The sequence below is a fragment of the Cucurbita moschata genome, unplaced genomic scaffold, assembly GCF_002738365.1.
Source record: "Cucurbita moschata cultivar Rifu unplaced genomic scaffold, Cmos_1.0 Cmo_Scf00019, whole genome shotgun sequence".
In the NCBI taxonomy this organism is placed as follows: Eukaryota; Viridiplantae; Streptophyta; class Magnoliopsida; order Cucurbitales; family Cucurbitaceae; genus Cucurbita; species Cucurbita moschata.
In genome coordinates, this window is record NW_019268535.1 from 4439717 (window position 1) to 4460644 (window position 20928).

General features: G+C 35.0%; 2 protein-coding genes across 2 annotated transcripts; both read right to left on the minus strand.

Annotated features, from left to right (window-relative positions):
• Positions 1–1039: 1039 nt before the first annotated feature.
• Positions 1040–12790, minus strand: LOC111457170 (E3 ubiquitin-protein ligase COP1-like). Its single transcript, XM_023099334.1, has 13 exons — positions 12185–12790; positions 11122–11199; positions 10693–10848; positions 9639–9995; positions 5329–5486; positions 5162–5227; positions 4624–4702; positions 3072–3227; positions 2877–2975; positions 2389–2493; positions 2050–2229; positions 1807–1917; positions 1040–1710 (listed from the first exon to the last, which is right to left on the minus strand). Exons 1-13 carry the CDS (start codon positions 12590–12592, stop codon positions 1543–1545), a joined length of 2121 nt encoding a protein of 706 aa, XP_022955102.1. The 5' UTR covers positions 12593–12790; the 3' UTR covers positions 1040–1542.
• Positions 12791–15441: 2651 nt separating this feature from the next.
• On the minus strand, positions 15442–19895 carry LOC111457254 (ubiquinol oxidase 4, chloroplastic/chromoplastic). Its single transcript, XM_023099459.1, has 9 exons — positions 19584–19895; positions 19158–19353; positions 18969–19062; positions 17948–18063; positions 17670–17778; positions 16960–17028; positions 16781–16852; positions 16649–16696; positions 15442–15889 (listed from the first exon to the last, which is right to left on the minus strand). The coding sequence occupies exons 1-9, from the start codon at positions 19730–19732 to the stop codon at positions 15657–15659; spliced, it is 1086 nt and encodes a 361-aa protein (XP_022955227.1). The 5' UTR covers positions 19733–19895; the 3' UTR covers positions 15442–15656.
• Positions 19896–20928: the final 1033 nt, after the last annotated feature.

The window sequence follows — 20928 nt, forward strand, 5'->3', positions numbered from 1 at the left end:
TTTTTTTTTTTTTTTTTTTTTTTTTTTTTTTTTTTTTTTTTTTTTTTGCAATTCTACGTAGTTTAGATTACATATTTAGAATCATTCAAGCTTGACATGATCGATCTTACATGTGGAGTGATTCGAATCTTAAACAAATGTTCTTGTCTTGAGATATTCGATCAATAAGTTAATCCAAATCTTACTATCCTTGTAATGATTCCTTATCACCTATCTAACATGAAAGCAGGTAAAAGTAGTTTAGAATAGAAATACAGCAATGAACGCCTTGAACAAGCATAATCAAGACATCCGATATATGGCCACATGCAACAAGTCATTGAATCAACAACAAAAGTCATTCTCACCTATAATTAATTAACAAACCCTCACAAACAAGAGTTTATGATTTATTCCATTTATGACTTATTCATGATTAACATTGAGTTGCACGTAATTATCATGTGAAATGTCATATGTCATCCATATGTTATAGACCCTTTAAGCTACTATTTTAACATGATTCTCCCGTCATGTCTTTTGATCCTCCATGATGTTCATGCATGTCAACCATATACTATTCAAGAAAATTATAAATAAATAATAAAAATATTAAATGAATTTGAGATGTTATGCATATGCCAATAAGTCCAAATTAGTCTAGAGTTTCATATATATTGACTTCTTGATGTTAAGGTTAAAAAGATTAAAATGAATAGTTAATGTACCAATGGTAATTTTAAAATCAAAATTCAATTCCAAATCATAGACAAAATGGAAATTCAAAAACAAAAAATGGAAATCTTTGAAAAGGATTCTCCATTACCAAAAAGTAGCAGCAAGAAATAAATCATTATAGTAAACAAGAAACATTTATTTACAAAGGGCAAATCCAACAATAAACAAAAATGTTGGAACTATATTTCAAGTCTTTATGTTGTAAACTAGGAACCTTAGTTATGAATTACACTATATTTCACCCAATTTCGTGAAAGTGTACGAGAAGGAACAAAGTAAAAACAAATTCAATTTGTAGTTACTTTGATGAAAGAAGTAAATATGAACTTCGCATGCTTTACCAAAAATTTGCATGCCAATAATCAAATTGCATTTCCTTTACACAACTTTCAAGTCTTTGACAACTTCCCCATTGGTCTCTCCCTATCAAACTTCAATGGTAGGTAGTACAAACACTTACAACTTTTTCTGAACTACGTATGAACATTCAACTCTCCAACAAATAACCATTCCTAGGCTTCAAAATAATCACATAATTTAAGAAAGAAAAAAAAAAGTGAGGAGATGGAGTCCACATAGCATTTGCATAACCCACCCTTCCACAAAAAATTTACAAGTTAATATACAAAGATTGAGGGCGTGGAATTTTAGTACCTGATTGTTAGCTCCTAGAGACAAAATGTTTGTGGTGTTCTCCAGGATTAAATGGGATTTAAAGCTAACCATTAATCAGGATGGCCACCTTACTGATATCGCGTTCGAGATGTACCTTTCTTATTCTTTTATCTTCTTTCCTTTGTCTCAAGTCATTTCTAATGTTGTAATTCAGGGTGCAAGTACCAGCACTTTGATCGTTCCTTGGCTGTTTGCTGTTAAAATTGTGGGGCTATCACTCTTCCAACAAACAGCGCTTATGAAATATGAACTTGCATCTTCATCATTATCTTCTAAATCTGAACTAAATCTATGCCAAGCCATTGGTTTCGATATCGCCTGCAAGTAAATCCCGTTTGAACAACTCCTTGATATCAACTGATTATCACAAGGAAAATCTAGCAGCAAATAAGGTGATTGAAAATAAATGATAACCTTGTGATAAATGAAGACTTCGTTAGTTTCACTGCCGCATGCTATGTATTCACTGTTTACTGTTAGACCCACAAAATTCTTCTCATTTGTGTGTCCTCTATACACACACAGCTGCAATGATAAAGAAACAAAGCAGGATAAAATCAAGAAAAAGAAAAACATGGAGAAAAAAGAGCACAATTTTCATGAAGATCAACTCCAATTTGTATGTAAATAGACAACATATCAAGAAGATAAACTCACAGGCATATATTCCTTTACATCCCATAACCGCAGAGTGCTGTCGGTCGAAGCAGATGCGAGTTCATTGTTCGACAAGAATTTCACATAAGAAACTGCTTTCTTATGGCCATTAAAAACATGCAGAGGCTGGCTGATATTTCTCAAGTCGTAGTAGTGAATATTATGATCAGCGGAACCCACCTGAAAATGCTCTGTATTAGAGAAAGAAGGATTTGCTTCACTGTGCAAGTAAAAGTTCATCAAGATTGTCAGAAGATCTTTGGTTAGATGAATTCACACACACATAATTTCAGTCCAGCGTTTATGATATTTGTGTAGATAAGAGTAAAATAGACGTACTGCGACATATAAGCTAGATCCTGGGTTGTACTTAACAGAGCAAACATTTGCTTTCAGGTCAATGTTAAACACACTAGCTTCTTGCCTTGTGCACCAAATTTTGACCTGTTAAAAGAAATAGAAAAATGCACCTGAGAATAGTATCACAGAAAATAAGCAGAAATATAATTTGTTTCAGTAAAGACCACCCAGAACTGACCAAACTATTGACCCTTGGCCTATTTCTATAAATCATGTTTACCAGTACCAGTTTCAGTATGGATCTAAAATTATAACGGTGAATTGACAGAAACAACTCAACAACTCATAACAATTTCCAAGTACAACGGTTGATGAGCCAAATATACTTTGCTCTTCAAGTATTGGAAACGTTGAAAATGATGCATCTGAGAAATCAGGGAATTGCTGGTTGACTCTCACGTATGGCCCATCAATCACAAAGCCAATCTCTAAGATCAATGATTTTCACCAACTCAAACTTAAGTTACCTTACAGTCATCGCTGCCAGATACAAGCATGGTAGGTTCAGATCGTGAAAAATCTACACTCCAAGCTCGTTTTTCATGTTCTTCATACTCCATAACACTCTAAAAGAAAAAGAGCCTGTTAAAAAAGATAAATATGACCAAATAATGGAGATAGTTAACAAGCTAAGAAAACTTTAACTAGATAACGGTCACCACCTGACGAGTATTTACATCCCAGACAGTTACTATTCCCTCGTAATCACTACTAGCAATATGACTTTTTGTGTATTTATTCCAGCTCAAACAGCTAAGTTTTGATCGTGTAGACATCTCAACAACGGGAAAGTGAACATCGGCTGGTTCATTTACTACCTGGAAATAGCAAGTACTATCGATAATTTATCAATCATATTCATATTACAGTTTAGAAAATAAATAAAAACAAATAAGATACAGTTATATCATGTGGCCATAAGCCACAACATAAACATTATTCTGAGTGAGGCACATTCAGTCTGGAGCCCTTTCTCCACATGGATGATCCAAAGCCAGAATAATTTAAACTTAAAGATACAAGTGGCATTTACTGATACTTCCCAGTTATAACACGAAATTTAAATATAATCTTTGATATTTTATATGTTTAGTAACTTACTAATGAATCAACTAAGTTTCAGGATTTATATCAAGAAAATATAAAACAAACACCATCAATTAATACTGTGATTCAATCCACTAACATTAGATTAAATTAAATACGAAGTCCTTTGAAATATTCAAATTAAATTTGAAAACCAACATATCAATATATATTAAAAAGAACTATACATTCTTTCTGATGCGGTGCTTTTTTGTTCCTCGTTTTAAAATTACAAAGTCAATAAATAATTTTCAAAAAGGTTCATATAACTCAATAATCTCCTACAAAATCTCTAATCTTTATTTCTTACGACTTTCATTATCTTATTATTCATAATACTTAGTTTTGCAAATATAGAAAATTTATAAAAAAATTTCTATTCTTTTCTTGGACTTTGATTTATAGTGCTATTACTTCTTCAGTGAATCTCCAAGAAAAATCTCCACAATGGTGTTATCCCCTTCAGCTTGTTCTTTATGTTTGAAGGCCAATGAAATCAGAATCACTAATTATTTCATTGCCTTTTCTCTCGTCATTGCTAGAATGCCCTAATTTCTCTCACCGTTCTTGGAACTTTGGGGAAGATAACTACTCTGTGGGCTGGTTCTTCCCATCAAAACAAAGTTATTATGGTTTAACGCTTGCAAAGCTATTCTCTTGGATTTTGGGTTGAAAAGAAATCAAAGGGCTTTTTAAGACAAGTCTTTTGGTTGAGTGGATCGATTTGAGCTTATCATGTTTAAGGCTTCCCAGTGGTATTCATTGTCTAATCATTTTTTTGTTTATTCTCACAATGACATTTGTAACAATTGGGGGCCTTCGTAGGAGCTATGATTTTCAGATTTTTTTATCTTTGATTTTATTTCTGTTTTTCTTCTCTTTTTCCTTCCTGAATCTACTCTTTGTAGCCTTTGGTTGGTCATATTCTGTTCCTCTGTCTGCTTATCAATGAATTCTCGTTTCTAGTTCAAAAAATTGCAATGTTTCACCGTAAATTGAAATGAATATTTCATACATGAAATCATAGTATCACCATCTTTTGTATCCAATTGACAGGTTATCTTATGCATGACTTTCTTGCAATTAATATCGTTTAAATTTTCCAATGAACAACCATTAAATGCTTACCGAGCTAAACTCAAAAACCTTGATGCAGCGTGAAACACCAGCAGTTGCAAAAAACTCATCATCACGATCAAACTCTATACTGAAACAAGAATGACATGATTATCATTTCCGAATTTTTACTAACTCGAACAAAGCCTAAAGAAAATATTAAAGCACTTATCTCAGTGAAAGACTGATGGTGATAGAAGAAGGTTCAAAGTAACTTATGAAACAAAAATTGAATGACAATAATCTCATTATTTCAGGATCCCTAACATTAAGTGTTTGCCAATAATGAGTTATGAGTTGTAAGCAAAAGATTAGAGATTAGCTTAGAGAAAAATTTAACTTCGAATTCAACTTAACTTATTTTTTAATTGAACAAGATATCTACTACCGCTCAATCAATAATACCTTGATAGATCCAAATTAAAGTGTATGAAGATTAAATCAAGTTCTAGAATGATAAATAAATCTAGTAAAAGAATCTGAATCGCTACGGCAGGATCTCCAAAGGAGTTAAATGTCTGAATGTATAATGTGAATGATGATCCCTCACCTGGATACAATATTTGCAGAGTGAAAAAGATCACCGTGTCGAAGTTCGGCAATCACTCTCAATCGGCTAATCCATAGGCCATGTGATAAGACAGAAGTAAACAAATAGTCAACACTCACACAAGAAACCATAGCCAAATAGTTAAAACAAGTAAATTAAAATTGTACCTGTATCGCATAAAAGAAGTTAGAACAGACTGAAAATCTTCAAGAGCTGGATTATAACTTTCTCCACTGCTCAACTTTACATCTTTATCCTCTTGCTTAACCAATTGCTTCCTCCAATTTCGTCGTTTTTGCAGATAGTAGTCTTGCAATTCATTAAACTATATGAAAAAGAGGATAGATCCTAAATGTCAATAAGTGAATCAAACAGTTACGAAGGCAGTCCATTTCTTGTTAACAATCCTATTTTTTCTAATTAAAGCTTGGTTGACATAATAGCATTGGGAGATGGACTTAGTCAGCATAGAAAATATACAATTTTCCAAATTTCACCAAAAAAGTATCAATATGGTTTAATAAAAAAATGCAACGAACAGGAAATAAATTAATGTATAGCTGCCTCAAACTAGATGCCTTGAGAGTTTCAAAAGGATGTCATCAGAACATTATGAAGAATTCTTTCCTTATCTGCTTATCGCACTTTTCTTCTTGTGCAAATAGTTTCCTCATTCATATCCTCTTTGCTCTAGGTGAAAAATTCTTTCCTACTCACTCTCCCTATTTAAAAAAGAAAGATTTAAAATGCTCAATTTTTCTTTTTTCCCTAACCAGAAGCTGAAGTAATACACATTTTTATAATTGAAATGAAAACAGAGCACAAATATTAATAATAATAATAATAAAAGGAAAAAAAAAAAGCTAAACCACTAAAAAAGAATCAATCGTACAAAAGAAAATATGGTAAGAAACCGAGTTTTCATTGAGAAACATGAAAGAATAACCAAAGGCTACAAAATAACAAGACAGACAACAATACAAAAACCCCAAAAGCTACAAAAAGGATGCAACAAAATAACAAGCCAGACAACAATACAAATGCCCCAAAAGCTACAAAAAGGGGACTCCAATTTAACCTGAGGAAAAGGCAGTGGTTTGGGGCAGCAATGGAATTGACAAAACTAGAAAAAAGAGCAGCAAGAAAAAACCCTTGAAGGATCAGGGGTCTAAACCCTTAAATCCCCCCGAGCACAGGCAGATCAAGAATAATAGAAAGGAGACCCATTACATCAACCATTTATCTATTGGAAAGATGGCGACTGAAACACAACAATAAAGAGGAAGAGGGGTTAGAAGATGGTAAAATAGAAGGCGCAGAATGAAACTTCTTGCTCGAAAAATGATATAACTGAGGGTACAACTCACGAAGAGACTCACCCACCCACTAGTCTACCCAAAAAGAAAATCTCATACCCACCCCAACAAAACATTTAACATTAAAAAAAAAAAAAAAAAAAGAGGGGAAACCAAAGGAAATGCTTTCTAGAGATTTTTAGGTCGACGAGTGCCACCAACCTCAATCCAATCGAAAGGGTACAGGCCGTACTGACTCACACTAACCTTGTGCCACAAAGTGTTAGGCTCCATGAAAAATCACCACAACTATTTGGCCAGCAGAGATTTGTTACGTAGACTCAAGCTACTAGTCCCTAATCCTCCACTCCACCAGCTGACCTCCACCTCCCATTTAACCAAATGGGAGCCTCCCTCATTATCCACCCCTTCCCACAAGAAATTTCTTCTCTCTCTTTTAGTGCTATCCTTAACTGAAACCAGAACTTGGAGGAGAGATCAAAAATAATGGGGAGATATGAAACTCTTGGGATTTGATCTAACAAGCTTGTTGAAGAACAAGACCTTTAGATCTAAATTATCCAAGAACCTCAAAAACGATAAAGAATCAATCCAAGGGTATGTTTTTTAATGGATTAGCTTGATGATCAAGATCAAGAGTAAGAAAACTCATTTCTAAACTTGTGATTCGAATCACTCCACAAGATAGTTTGATCAAGACTACTTGAATGACTCTTGCATGCAAATCTAAACACAAGAAATGCAAAGGAACAAGTTCATGGTTTAAGAAGCATAATATGCCACTTTTATTTTAATATCCAAAATCTTCATGCTAAAGCAACTACATGAATGGCTATTTATAGTTCTGAAAATAAATTTTAAAGTATCCTATAGTCAGTTGAAAGGTTGTAACTCTAACTAATTGTAACTTAAAACCTTAAAAATAATACTCCAAAATTGAAAAATACAATGAAACATCCCTAAATCCAAGCATGTATGTCATCCACCATGAATACTTTGTGGCATGATTAAGACACCTTATTTCATATCACTACCTTCCTTAGAGAAGAAGGCCTTCCTCCAAAAAGATAACTGCTTCTGAACCTAATTCACAATCGGGTTCCAGAATATAACACTCCTATGGCTACCTCCCAGAGGCAGCCCAAGAAAAGATGGAAGCCAACCCAACTCACACCCCACCAAAGAGGCCCAAGAGCTCAGCTTAAAGGGGCAACAATTAAAGCCAATAGAACTTTTACCTCTGTTAATATTAAACCCAGGCATCAGCTCAAAGAAGGATAAAAAATATTAAGGTTCGTAAAGGACTCTTGCCCCAAGCATAGGAATAGGGTATCATCAGCAAACTAAAGATGAGAATGGCGGACTAACTCCTTACCCACTTTGAACCCTCAGCCACTCTTTTCTTCATCACTACAAGTGATACAAGTCTACTCAAGACATCCACCACCATGATAAACAGAAAGAGCGATAGGTCCCCTTGCCTTAGCCCTCTAGAAGTAGAGATCTTACGTCTAGGCTCCACACTCATAAAGATGGAGAAATTAGTAGACCTAATGCAATTTAAATCTAATATCTCCTTTTAAGTACCAAACCCCTTCTTACCAAGGACCTTGTCAAGAATCAACTGTACAAGAAATGATTGATGCCTTGGTTCATAAGGATTCATCCTCAAATCTATTTGGGAAATTTTGAACCAAGGATTCATCCTCAAATCTATTTGGGAAATTTTGTTGCAAAAATAAGCTATGAAAATGCTTTGCACTCATTTACACAAATGAAGCTTTCATTCACACCTCTCAAACTTTCAATAGAACCAATATTGGTTTTTAAACTTTGAATCAATTATAACTAAAAAAATATAAATAAATAAAAACCAAATTGAAAAGAAACTCTAATACCAAATGATATGGAATCACCCCAAGGGAGAAGAAAATTTGGATTACCTTTTTGATCAAATATCTCAAGGCAAGAATACTTATTTGAGATTCGAATAACTCCACAAGCAAGATTGATCATGTCAAGCTTGAATGACTCTAAACATGCCATCTAAACTACGTAGAATTGCAAAGAAACTTAATCATTGGCTAAAGGAAAGCACAAATGCTCCTTTTAATACATTTTTCAAGTCCCCTTTACAAAGACGACATACGTGGCTTTATGTAGCCTCAAAAATGAAACCATTGACCTTCCATGAGGCATTTCAAGAGTTGTAACTTTTTTGCTTTTAACTTTTATGCTTTATAACCATACTTAGCCACTATGTAGATGTAACCTTAAAGTAATTAAAAGCTTTAAAATACATTAAAGAAACACCATAACTCTAGATTATCATCTACTCAAAATTTGAATTGCAACATCTTGTGATAATTTGAACAACATTTTTTTCACAACTACCTAGAAGTTTATCTTACATTATTGATGTCTTGGTTCATATCAGACTCCCCCCGTGGATTGTCATTTTCAAGCTCCCAAGTGTTAAATTAGGGAAGAATGATTTAGTTTTGCAAAGTTTTGATTTGTTTTGGTAATTAGTTTTCTCTGGAAGAAATGAAGTAGCCATCGGTTATCAATATTTGGTTGAGGCCTTATTCGTAGTTTCATCATTCACTTGCAAGCTCTCTAAATCTACCGTCAAAGTTTTTGGGAAAGTTCTTGGTTCTTTTAATGTTTGTTTATCTTTATGGTTAATCCCTATTTGATTGTATTTTCTGTTTTTATTTTTATTTTTTTTGTTATTTTTATTTTCACTCCCTTTGGAAGTTTGTATCCCTTGAACATTTAGTTTTTTCATTATAACAAAAAGTTGTTTCTTGTTTAAGAAACATAACTTTTGAGAGGGTTCCATTGAATAATAGAGTATCAGTGTATTCAATGATCAGAATAAAAAGAGAATTAGTTAAGAACTCAAGGGTCGAGATGATATTTCCAAAAGTATGCACCACTAGAACCGAGAAGCTAATATTTACAGTCTTTAAAACAACCAACAAGATTAGTATTACAGGGAATATACATTAGGAAGGTCAAAAAAAAATCTATCTCCAAATCACTGCAATTTCATTTACAGAAAGATTTGACTACCTAAGAAGGCAGACTGGAATAGACCACTGAGATAGTTTTTCTTTAGAGCTGGAGTTTAAATAAAAAAAATAAAAAAAAATTACCTGTGTATGGACCCGCCTTTTATTTGCTATGCCTAGTCCGGATTGAGCAACAGAATGCAAATCTGAACTGCAGTGAGCATCTTTTCTAAGTGGTCCCTGAGAACCTACATGAGTCTTCGCATCTGCTCTAGCATTGGGTGAATTCCCAGAACTCATCCAGCCTTGTGACCGTTGGGGGCCACAATTAGCTCCATTTCCATTCTTGTCAATTAATGAAGACCGTGATTTTGTTGATACAGTGTCATCAACCAGCATTTTCATTTTCCCTGAATACCTTTCTTTGGACCTATATAGTTCCAATCTCTGTTTCTCCACAGAACTAATATCTTCCTTAATGTAGTGAAGATCAGCTTGTATCTATAATGGGAAAATAAATAAAAAATGAAGAAATTTAACAAAAGTTATTCTTGATCAATAAGAGATTCTCTGTATCTATAATGGGAAATACTTTATGCATGCACTAACACTCAACCGGAACTTCTACCATTCAAGTTACACATTCATAATGCCCTTTACATGCACGTAAACTAAACTTCAGAGACATGTAGCTAAATTGTGGGTGTATTTGTTTACAAATGAGCAAAAGTATTGAAATAAAACTAACTCATTAAACCAGTTCAACATTGTCCGAAACAAAGGAAAATATAAACTCAACAACGTGTCAATGTTCCGAGAGTTAGATTGAAATTCAGAGTTCCATAAATTGAAATTTAGATGCCCCCGACAAATTTAACTATGTCAAGACTACATATTTAATCTCTGGCATTAAATCAAAGTAGTTTGTACTTCTTCAATAAAACTGTTTCATCTCCAACTTGATAAAGTTAAACTTACTCAAATTCTAAACATGACATTACTCAGACCTCTTTATTAGATCTGTCAGTATCATCTTTAACACACAGAAAGGCAGCCCATCAAATTACAGATAGGATAACCAATCAAGTCTCAGAAAATACTTCTTTTATTTTTTTTAATAAGAGCACATAAAGTTGTTCATGTACACGATTTCTAATAAGCAAGGAACAAAAAAAATGACAATTGAAGTAAAAGAGACCTCATTAAGCTCCTCAAGCTTTTGCTTTCTCAAGTAATACAAGAAGCCAAGTAAAATTTGCATATTTGTCTCCGCTTCTTCTTGCTCCATTTTTCTTTTCTTCTCTGCAAGGAGGGTTAAAAGTTCATCTAGATCCTTTATTGACATGTCACAGCCCTGATAAAGTAAACAAGGAAAATTAAGCTTGTGAATGAGGTCAATGAAAACATTGTAAGCGGATTAATAATAGGAGGTTTGTACTAAAATAAGCACATTAAATAGCAACGGTAGATTACTAGCATGGAAGTCAACCAAGAAAATTATATTATCCTAGAATCCCAATGTCAAAGGTAATAATGCACACCTTTACAGTTCATCAGTGGAGTGACGGTGAGTAGTAAATTCAGGGAGAAAAAAAAAAGAGAAAAATGTAACAGAAATTTTGCTGACCTTTTGTAATGCATGATGAAGATATTCAAATGGGGATGTAGTCTTTTTTATCTGACGAGCAGCAGTTTTCTTTAAGAACTGCAAAAATTGGTACACAAGTAACTACGTATATGCATTGCAATGCCATAATTAAAGAATGAAATTTAAAATTCCAAAAATATAGTGACAGTCGCTTGACATAAAGTTAGAGACAAGGGCATAAAAAAAATTGTTTTAACGTAACATGAAGAAGATCGCTTGTCAAGTAATTTCCTTTAATACATGCTGACTGTCGATACGGACTTTAAAAAGTTCAATTTACTAGAAAACCTACCTTCTAGATTGCATATTTGGATCCCTACTCCTTGTTTGAATTGTAATAATCTAATAAAAGAATGTTGATTTATATAATAGCATAACCATTCAGGAGAAATGTTTAAATGATCAAGGTATCGTCAGTGTACTTGGATAATTTAATATTGCATCAGACACTAGATATAATAGAAGTTTACAATATATAAGCATTAAGTAGAACTACTGCATACTGAAGATTTTAGGAAATTCTACCAAGTTAGATCAAGGTACAAAAAGTGAAGGTGCAGCAAGAGCTTAGCAGATAGTAAACTATGAAAATATTCATTTTCTACCCTCTTTTTTCTTTGATATGTAACAGACATTTTGTTGGGAATGCAAAGAAATTTACAAGTCTAACAATCTTAGAAATTAAAGAGATTACTACACCCAGAATGGAATGACTTCCAGTACAACAACAGTCTAACCGAGACCAGTAGTTTAACCCTCCAGCGTGCAATCTTAGGTACTTAGTCGCCAACATATACTTGGAAAAAATATGAAGTTACATGTGATATCAACTGATATTCGTATAAGCAAGCTTGGGGTTCGAATAAAACTGAAAAGTTTAAGAAACTTCTGTTTCGGTGATAGGAATTAGAACCAATTGAGTTGATTGTCACTAACCAAGCCAAGCTAAATATCTAGAACTATGCCCTCCTTAAATAGTAAAATCAATATTTATCCTAACAGAGAATCATCTAAGCTCGATCACGAGAAATGAACGGCAAACCTTATCAAGCAAAATATTGGGGAAAATACTGTTGCTTCTGATGAAATTACTGCAACAAGGACAATCACTCTTATTCCGAAGGTGAGTAACAATGCACATATAGCAAAAGCTATGTCCACAGGTAGTGAGAAACGCATCCTTAATGATCTGCATGCAAATAGGGCAAAGCATATCCTTATCCAAATCCTCGGCGTTGACATCAGACGCAGAGGCCTTCGCCTCTCCGGCATCGAGTTGAGCAGCCATCACGAGCGGCGGCGGCGGCGGCGGAGGAGGAGAAGAAGAAGGAGGAGGAGGAGGAGGAGGAGGAGGAGGCAGCGGCTGCGGGGCAGGGGAAGCAGTGGAGTCGAGAGCAGAGGGATCAGGCTTGACAGTAGGAACCAATGCGCCGATAGAACCCCCACCCATAACTGAGAATCCTGGTGTGCCAGAGTAGTAGCTGAAGCAATGGAGATATTTTGGGAGACGGGGAGTGGAGAGCCTGAGAAAATTATGTGGCTGCCATTGAAGGATGGAGAGAGGTTTAAAGAAGGAAAGAAGAAAGAGAGGAATCAATCAAAAGCTTTGAAATGGAAATCAATGGTGGGTTGGTTTTGGTTTTGGTTTTGGTTTTGGTTTTGAAGAGAGTGGAAAATATTGGAGTCGTTGCCTTTCTGGACACATATTTTTGTGAGGGCCAAAACTGCCCACGTTAGGCGGGCGATTTCTTTTTCTTTTTTTATTTAATATTTTATGTTTTTTCAAAATTAAGATTCCTCCTTCGGCCAAAATAGTCCATTATTAGAACTCAGACATTTGTTCAGTTTTCGTTTTCCACTTTTTCAAGTTGGCCAACACATCTCACTTGTGTTTCAGGAAATAAATTCACACATTACTGTTGAAATCATTGATAGAGATGACGTAGAACTTTGATCCACCTAGTGATGGAACTGGAGATGGTCGTCAAATGTCTGTACGGACCATTTCCAACTGCACTTTCTTCCGTTCTCTAGCAGCCTTTGTGAAGCTAACTCATTTTTGTTTGCCTACAACGGAGCTCTCATAGGAACTCATATCAACAATAGACCTTCTAAAACTCGTTTCGCAGCCAGCATCTTCATTGATTTGACGTTCATATGTCCAAGTCTATTGTGTCATAGACTTGAACTTGAAGCACTCTCCGCAACAACAGTCATATTTACACACCGTGTAGTGGTGTATAAGATTCTAGATTTTGTGCCATGTTCTACACCATAGCACCCTTCACAATCTTTCACGAACTCGTCCCAAACTTTGGTGCATAACCTGTGTTATCCAATTGACTAATAGAGATCATATTCTTCTTGAGGATAAGAATGTATTTAAATCCTTTAATGTCCACCGATCTCCTGTCAAAATTTTTATGTAGGCATCCTCATTCCCTTCAATCTCCAAGGCTTTGTTGTCAACAAGATACTCCTCGAAATTTCAGACTTAAAATTTAGAAACAGTTCCTTATTTGGAGACGAGTGAAAAGATGCACCTGAATCCAAAATCTAGGATTCAATCAGATTGTCCACACTGAGGATTAGAACATCCCAATGTCTTCTGCTGAATTTATAGAATCATGGTCATCCTCCAATTTGTGATTATGTTTCCTCTTTGATCTTGTACAATCTGCTCGAAAGTGACCATCTTCTCTACAACTCCAACACGTTACGTTTGGTCTGTTTGAAATTTTTTTATTGTTCTTTCATTTTGATTGACCTTTATGAGAGACCTTTGATTTACTTCTTGCCCTTTGATCAACACTAAGAACGCTACCAGATGACTCTCCAATTTTTCGTTTGGGAATACTTTCGTTGAGAACTACATCTTGGATTTCATCGAACTTCAGTTTCTTAGATCCTTGGGAACTGTTGATCACGACAAGAACAATATCCCACAACTTGGGTAAAGAAGACATCAAAATCATTGTTTTAATTTTATTTTCGAAATTAATTTCCACCGAAATCAGTTGACTTACAATCATATTAACTTCATCTATATGATCAGCAACATATCCACCTTCAAACATTTGTATATTGAATAATCTCAGCATCAAATACACCTTGTTTATAGTCGACAGTTTTTTGTACATATTCAACATCACCTTCAACAGACCTAACGTTGTCTTTTCTTTGATGATGTTGAGCACCATGTTTCTGAATAGTGTCAGCCGGAGTTTCTACTGCTCTGTGGACATGGTATTCGACTTTACCCCCAACAGGGGTCCGTGAAATTTTTTTCTAGTACAGATAATCTTCGATCTGCATTTTTTAGAAATCGAAATCGGATCGATCGAACTTCTAAATTTCAATCTTTGAACTTTCCTTCTTCACAGATCGTGGTGAATCTCGCCTAACTCTGATACTAGTTGTTAGGATCACACAATAACGCACACACTCGATCTAGATGATACAAAAAAGAAGAAAGAAAAAATATAATAAGAAATATTGGGTAAAGATTTATCTAGATGATACAAAAAAAGAAGAAAGAAAAAATATAATGAGAAATATTGGGTAAAGATTTATATTGATCAATATAAATATGTATAATAAGATAGAATAAAGAGGATACAATACATTTTCAAAGCATATATATATATATAGATATATATATATGTATATATATATATATATCTTTAACACATATAACTATATATATATTATATATATATATATACCATATTTATCACATATAATTTAATTATATAGTATATATCATAAATAGCTCTACCAACTTTTTATAGAAACAAAAAAAAAAAAAAAAAACCTCTCAACCAGCATTTTTATAGGTAACAAACAAACATCAATTTTTTTTTTTAAATTTTACAGCTAGGATCAAAACATAACAAAATAAGTACATGTGCATAAATAAAGATTAAGAATTATGATGCGACCAATACATTAAGTGAACACGAGTACAATATATTTTAGAATATTGGTCTTCGATTTGAATTTGATTTCTAAATATTCCCTAATTAACTTTGATGATAAATATATTTTAAATGAGTTAAAGACTATTTATATTTACATTTTATTTTTATATTAAAGGACCCATTAGAAAAAAGATTTCAAACTTAAAAAAAAAAAAAAAAATTTAGGAATTAATTAGAAACTAAATTCAAACCTTGAAACCACCGTCATTTTCAAATCTAAAACTATATTCAAATCTCAAGAACTACAAGTGTTTAATTGACAAGACAATTTAAAAAAATGCATATAGTAAGCACCGTTCATTTTTGTCACGGGCAACAATGCATCTAATCGACAAATGACATTCAAAATTTGAAACTCTATATATAATTGGTATAACAAAGTTAGGCTCAATGTCACCTATTACAAAACCATCAAATAATCTATAATCTATATATGAACCTTAGATTCTTTCTCGTGTGAGCGTGTGAGATATTTGCTATGTGAGAATCTGGTGAAGTTACATTTTCTTTCTATGTACATGCGTATAATACTCATCATAATTTTGGCTTTACCGGAGGGGAAGAAGTGACGGCTTTCTTTAGACAGTCTACAATGCCTTCACAATCTGCTGCTTCAGGGAGGTTGCACAGTGGCTCATCATCTTCAGGACGGCTCTCTGAATAAGAATGTGGGGACCGGAGATTACCGTGTGATTGACACGCTCTCATGGTCTTGCAGTGCTCGGCTTCGTCGTCTCTGATGTTCACGAACACATCGTACAAGTTCTCTACATAACGAAGGGGCCAACAAATTTCACAAGATTATCTTCTAAATAATTAAGAGTTAAGGTAAATTCTGGAAATGAAGCTACGAAGGTACCAAACTTTTAATACTCCTACTTTTCAAGCTGCCCTCATTAATCAATTTCTTGGGTGCATTTAAATTAGTCTGGACTTCCTTGTCAACTACCGGTTGTATGGATTGGATTCACCAGATGCTCAGATTGTCTCGGTCTTCAATTAGCTACCATTAAAGCGTCCTTAGCTTTTGCAATCATATTGAAATATAGGTTTTTGAGATCTCCTACACCGACTCTTGCTCTAGCACTATAACCAGAACGCTGACTCGAGCTTATTTAGGATTTCTTGACCCTTTATTTAGATTCTTCTATAGGACTTTAAAAAAGAGAACTCGGCTCACTCTATTTCTATTACCCTTACTTATGAGATTTCTATCCCATTGGCTGATACTGGCTTAGAGGTTAGAACGTTAGAATATTCAGTGTAAGTGAACTTTCTACCATAAACAACACGGACCATCTACCACCTTACGTCAACTATTACGTATTATACTATCAGCCAGCAATTTATCGGTTCATTTAGTAAACTGAGGGAGCTTAAAAAAATAGGGTTGGCCTAAACCCTATTTTTGCCAACCTTTTTTGGAAAAGGAACCTTTTCTTGTTTAAGACATGCCTTCATGGCTGCTTATATCATGATATATTAGACTATGAACTACAGTAACTAATTCTGATTTCAAAATTTACCTATTTTTGGTCTTCGTGAATTGGGAGCTCTGGAAGTTTGAAATTCATCTGGATGAAATCAATTTCTTCGTGTCAATTTGAAGTGAACAAAAAGAACTGTGCATGTGTTAAGGTAAGAAAGCTAGAAATTACCAAATAAGTATAAGTCTCCTTCAGTGTAATATTTCACAGCAACCTCGGGAGCAGGCAATTTTTTCAACTCCTCTGTAGATAAACACAAGGAAGAATACATCAGAACGATATTCTTTTTTGAGATATAATGTTAACTAGAAGAAAATCAAGATCATGAACCTCTAGTGCAACCAACATACCTCCTTGAGCCTTTAAAAATTTATCATAAGTTGAAAATGCATGGCTTTCAACACATTCAGACAAGTGATCTGCACTAATCAAATATCAGTAGAGAAAAATGTCATTGAAAGTTGAATGCAAAAAACTTGAAGATGTTACAAGTGCAGCAAAGTAGAAAGTGTCCCAAAGTATCTAGTCTCTTCTCGTTGTTTTACATCAAAACTGGTGCCAAACTGCAATTTATATTTTAATTTCATTGTAGGTTTCACTAAGGAGGAAAGCTGTGAGATCCCACATCGATTGGAGAGGAGAATGAGGGTCAGCGAAGATGCTGGGCCCCAAGGGAGTGGATTGTGTTCGGGCGTGGATTGTGAGATCTCACATCAATTGGAGAGGGGAACAAGTATCAGCGAAGACGTTGAGCTCTGAAGGGGGTGGGGATTGTGAGATCTCACGTTAATTGGAGAGGGGAACAAGTCCCGGCGAGGACGCTGGGCCCTCGAACAGACGCGTTTTAAAAACCTTGAGGGGAACCCCGAAAGGGAAAGTTCAAAGAGGACAATATCTAATAGCGGTTGGTTTGAGCCGTTACAAAAGCCCAAAGCCATGCCAATTTTCTGTTTTCTAGGTAATTTGTTACGATTACAAAAGCAAAATGAACAAGCCCATAAAAGGATGCAAGAAAGAGAGTATAATCAGCTGTTAATTTATCAACTCCAACAATACTTACAGGCCATTCTCGGGCTAATCATATACATAACAACTGTCATAAAATAGTAAGCAACAGCGATATGTTGAGCAAGAAAGCGATCGAACCACCAATCATTACCCCCCAATTCCTGCACTCAAGTCGGAAAAGGAGTTAATTTATTCAGTAATTCAATGTCTAGATGGGTGCATATACTCAAACAGTTCACAAAGATTATGAAAAGGAAAATCTTGTAGCAAATAGTCAATTTAAGGAAAAGGATACTATGCCATTTAAAAGAAGCCCAAGATAATAAGTACCTCCATGATCAGCAAATGATGCATCTCATTCCAGCTCTCAGCAAAGTGAACTTTCAGATAATCAGCTCTTCTCCACCAGCCAAAACTTTCGTACATATGCAGAACTGACAGAAACGCTGCCATTTAAAACGGACAAATTAGGAACAATTACAAAATATATGCTAATGTCCTCATCCTCGAACAACATCCACAGGAGCTGCACAATCTAGCTCCAAAATGAAATTAGTTTCACAATGATTCGTTTAACTTAAACACCTATCTGCATATTTGTTAGAGAACTCAATTTCTTGTGAATGAAAATGTTCTTCATTAGGTGTCATAAAGTTGCTTCAATAGCCAACTAACTGTGAGATCCTACATCGGTTGGGAAGGAGAACGAAACATCCTTTACAAGGGTGTGGAAACCTCTTCCTAGCAGCGCGTTTTAAAAACCTTAAGGGGAAGCCCAAAAGGGAAAGCCCAAAGAGGACAATATCGGCTAGCGGTGGCTTGGGCTGTTACAAATGGTATCAAAGCCCAGACACCGAGCGATGTGCTAGCAAGGAGGCTGAGCCCTTAAGGGGGGTGGACATGAGGCGGTGTGACAGCAAGGACACCGGGCCCCGAATGAGGGTAGATTAAGAGGTCCCACATTGATTGAAGAAGGGAACGAGTGCCAGCGAGGACGTTGGCCCCGAAGAGAGGTGGATTGTGAGACCCCACATCGGTTGGGGAGGAGAACAAAACACCCTTTAAGGGTGTGAAAACCTCTCCCTAGCAGACACGTTTCAAAAATCTTGAGGGGAAGCCCGAAAGGGAAAGCTCAAAGAAGACAATATCTGCTAGCGGTGGGCTTGAGCTGTTACACCTACCATAGCATAGTGCATTTAGATAACAGACTTCGCCAGCAATGAGAATAAAAGTCCTACCCATGTTAAGATTATTCAGATTAGCTCTGTCTCTAAGAAGGAATAAAAAAGAAGATCATAACAACGTGCTCGGCATGGAGTAAAATAAAGCTCAAGGCATCTTAGAAACTCACCAAAGTAAGGAACCCTTGCAATAGTTTCCAAGACAAAGAACCTTGGATAGTGTCTGTCGTGGTAAAAAGCGTCAAGAATTCTTATAACTGAATCCTGAAAAGATTAGTAAAAGTTAAGCCATGATTCAACATATCAGAACATGAGGAGAAATTTTTCAGAGGTGATCATTTTTCTTGGACAAATTTTACCGTGAGAAGAACATTAACAGATTGTTCAAGCTTAATGATCCATTTATCCAAGCCATTGGAGGATGAATTCTCTGCTCCTCCCTCACTGCCCCCTTCCCCTTTCTCGACAGGAGAAGCCTTGGGAGGAAATGACTCCTCAATAACCACTTCTTCCTCATCTTCCTTCAGAACAGTTGCCAGCACTCGACACGACTTTCTACATCACCGATCACAAATGATAACAAAGAAATCGATAAAAAAAAAAAAAAAAAATCCAAAGAAAGAAAATGAAGTTGCGCTAAGAAATCTCAAAAGCCTAATAAGAAACCAGTCCTAGAACATTTCTCCGTTCACTCAGACATTTATACAAACACTAGATATGCAAATCCATAACCGTCTGAGATCCATTGATCCCGCTGTTCAAGAACTATGTACAGGAACTCTTACCTGGAAACTAAAGGACGTGAAGAGAAGGAACGGCGAGAGAAGGCAGTGCCGATTCTGAAGGAATCTATGTTGATGGTGTTGTATGGTTTCAATTGGACGGAGGAGGTTCCAAAAAGAGCCGAAGACGAAGAACACCAAGCAATCGACATGGTTTCGGAGCGAGGGAGAGAATCGAGAAGCCGAGGTTGGAATGGTGGAAGGGAATCTGTGGAAGTATGGGGAACGGCAGAAGAAGCCAATCGGCAGCTACCACTTTCCCCAGGCCATTTTCCTTCTTTGCCAATATCAATCAAGTTTTGTATTTTGTTTTCTTCGTCGTCATTTTTCTTTTCCAATTTTTTCTTTTTTTTATTCCCTTAAAGTTTATCTCTTAAATCTCATTTTCAGAGAAGTTTCTACTATGTTCTCTAACTTTTAAATTTTTTATTTTAATTTTTCAAATTTAAAATTGTTGAGAAAAAAAAAAAAAAACTCTAGAGAAAAAAAAAATGATGATTTAAAATTAATGTAAAATTGATTAGTAAAAATTAGAAAGTAGTAAATTTGCACGATGTAATATGATAATAAAGATTTCTTTTGACTTAAAAGGTCAATGATTACAATAATCATAATTTTTCAAAATGAGTGAAGTATAAGTCACCGTTAATTTGAGGGGTCAGGAAATTTTTGCTCAAATGGGGAATGAGAAAAAGAGGATAGAAAGATTGATATGTACCAGGACCAAAGAATTTCCATACCTCAAGGTCTAATTACAAGGACGAGAGCCAAGAAACTGCAACAAATCTTGTACACTTATATTTAAACTATGGTGAGCTCATCAAAGGAAATTCTAGAAGACGTTGGAGACCTCCATTATATGTTGAACTATGGTGAGCTCATCAAAGGAAATTCTAGAAGACGTTGGAGACCTCCATTATATGTTGTACAAAGTTGAGCTTCAAAAAAGAGATGCATTAAATGCACTTTAAGTTGAACTAGTATAAGGATGACAAATAAGCACATTTAAATATTTGTTTGTTTTTAATATAGGAGTTAAGGTTATATGGAAATTTACTAGGTTATCATATTCTACCATTAACTAGCCATTTTAATTGGGAGGTTATGAGTATTTCTCATTACTAGCCAATTTAATTTGGAAATTAGGTGTGATACACGTTAAGGTTGTAAAGGCTATATAAATCCTCATTCTATTTGACCAGGAACACCACATTTTTGAATTAAAAAGGAATAGAATTTCTATTTTTTTTTAGCTTTGTTGAGAACTAAGATCTTCTTTGCAAGTTCTAATTAGAACTTGCATGCTAGAGTCATTCAAGTTATAGTGATCAAACCTCTTGTGGAGTAA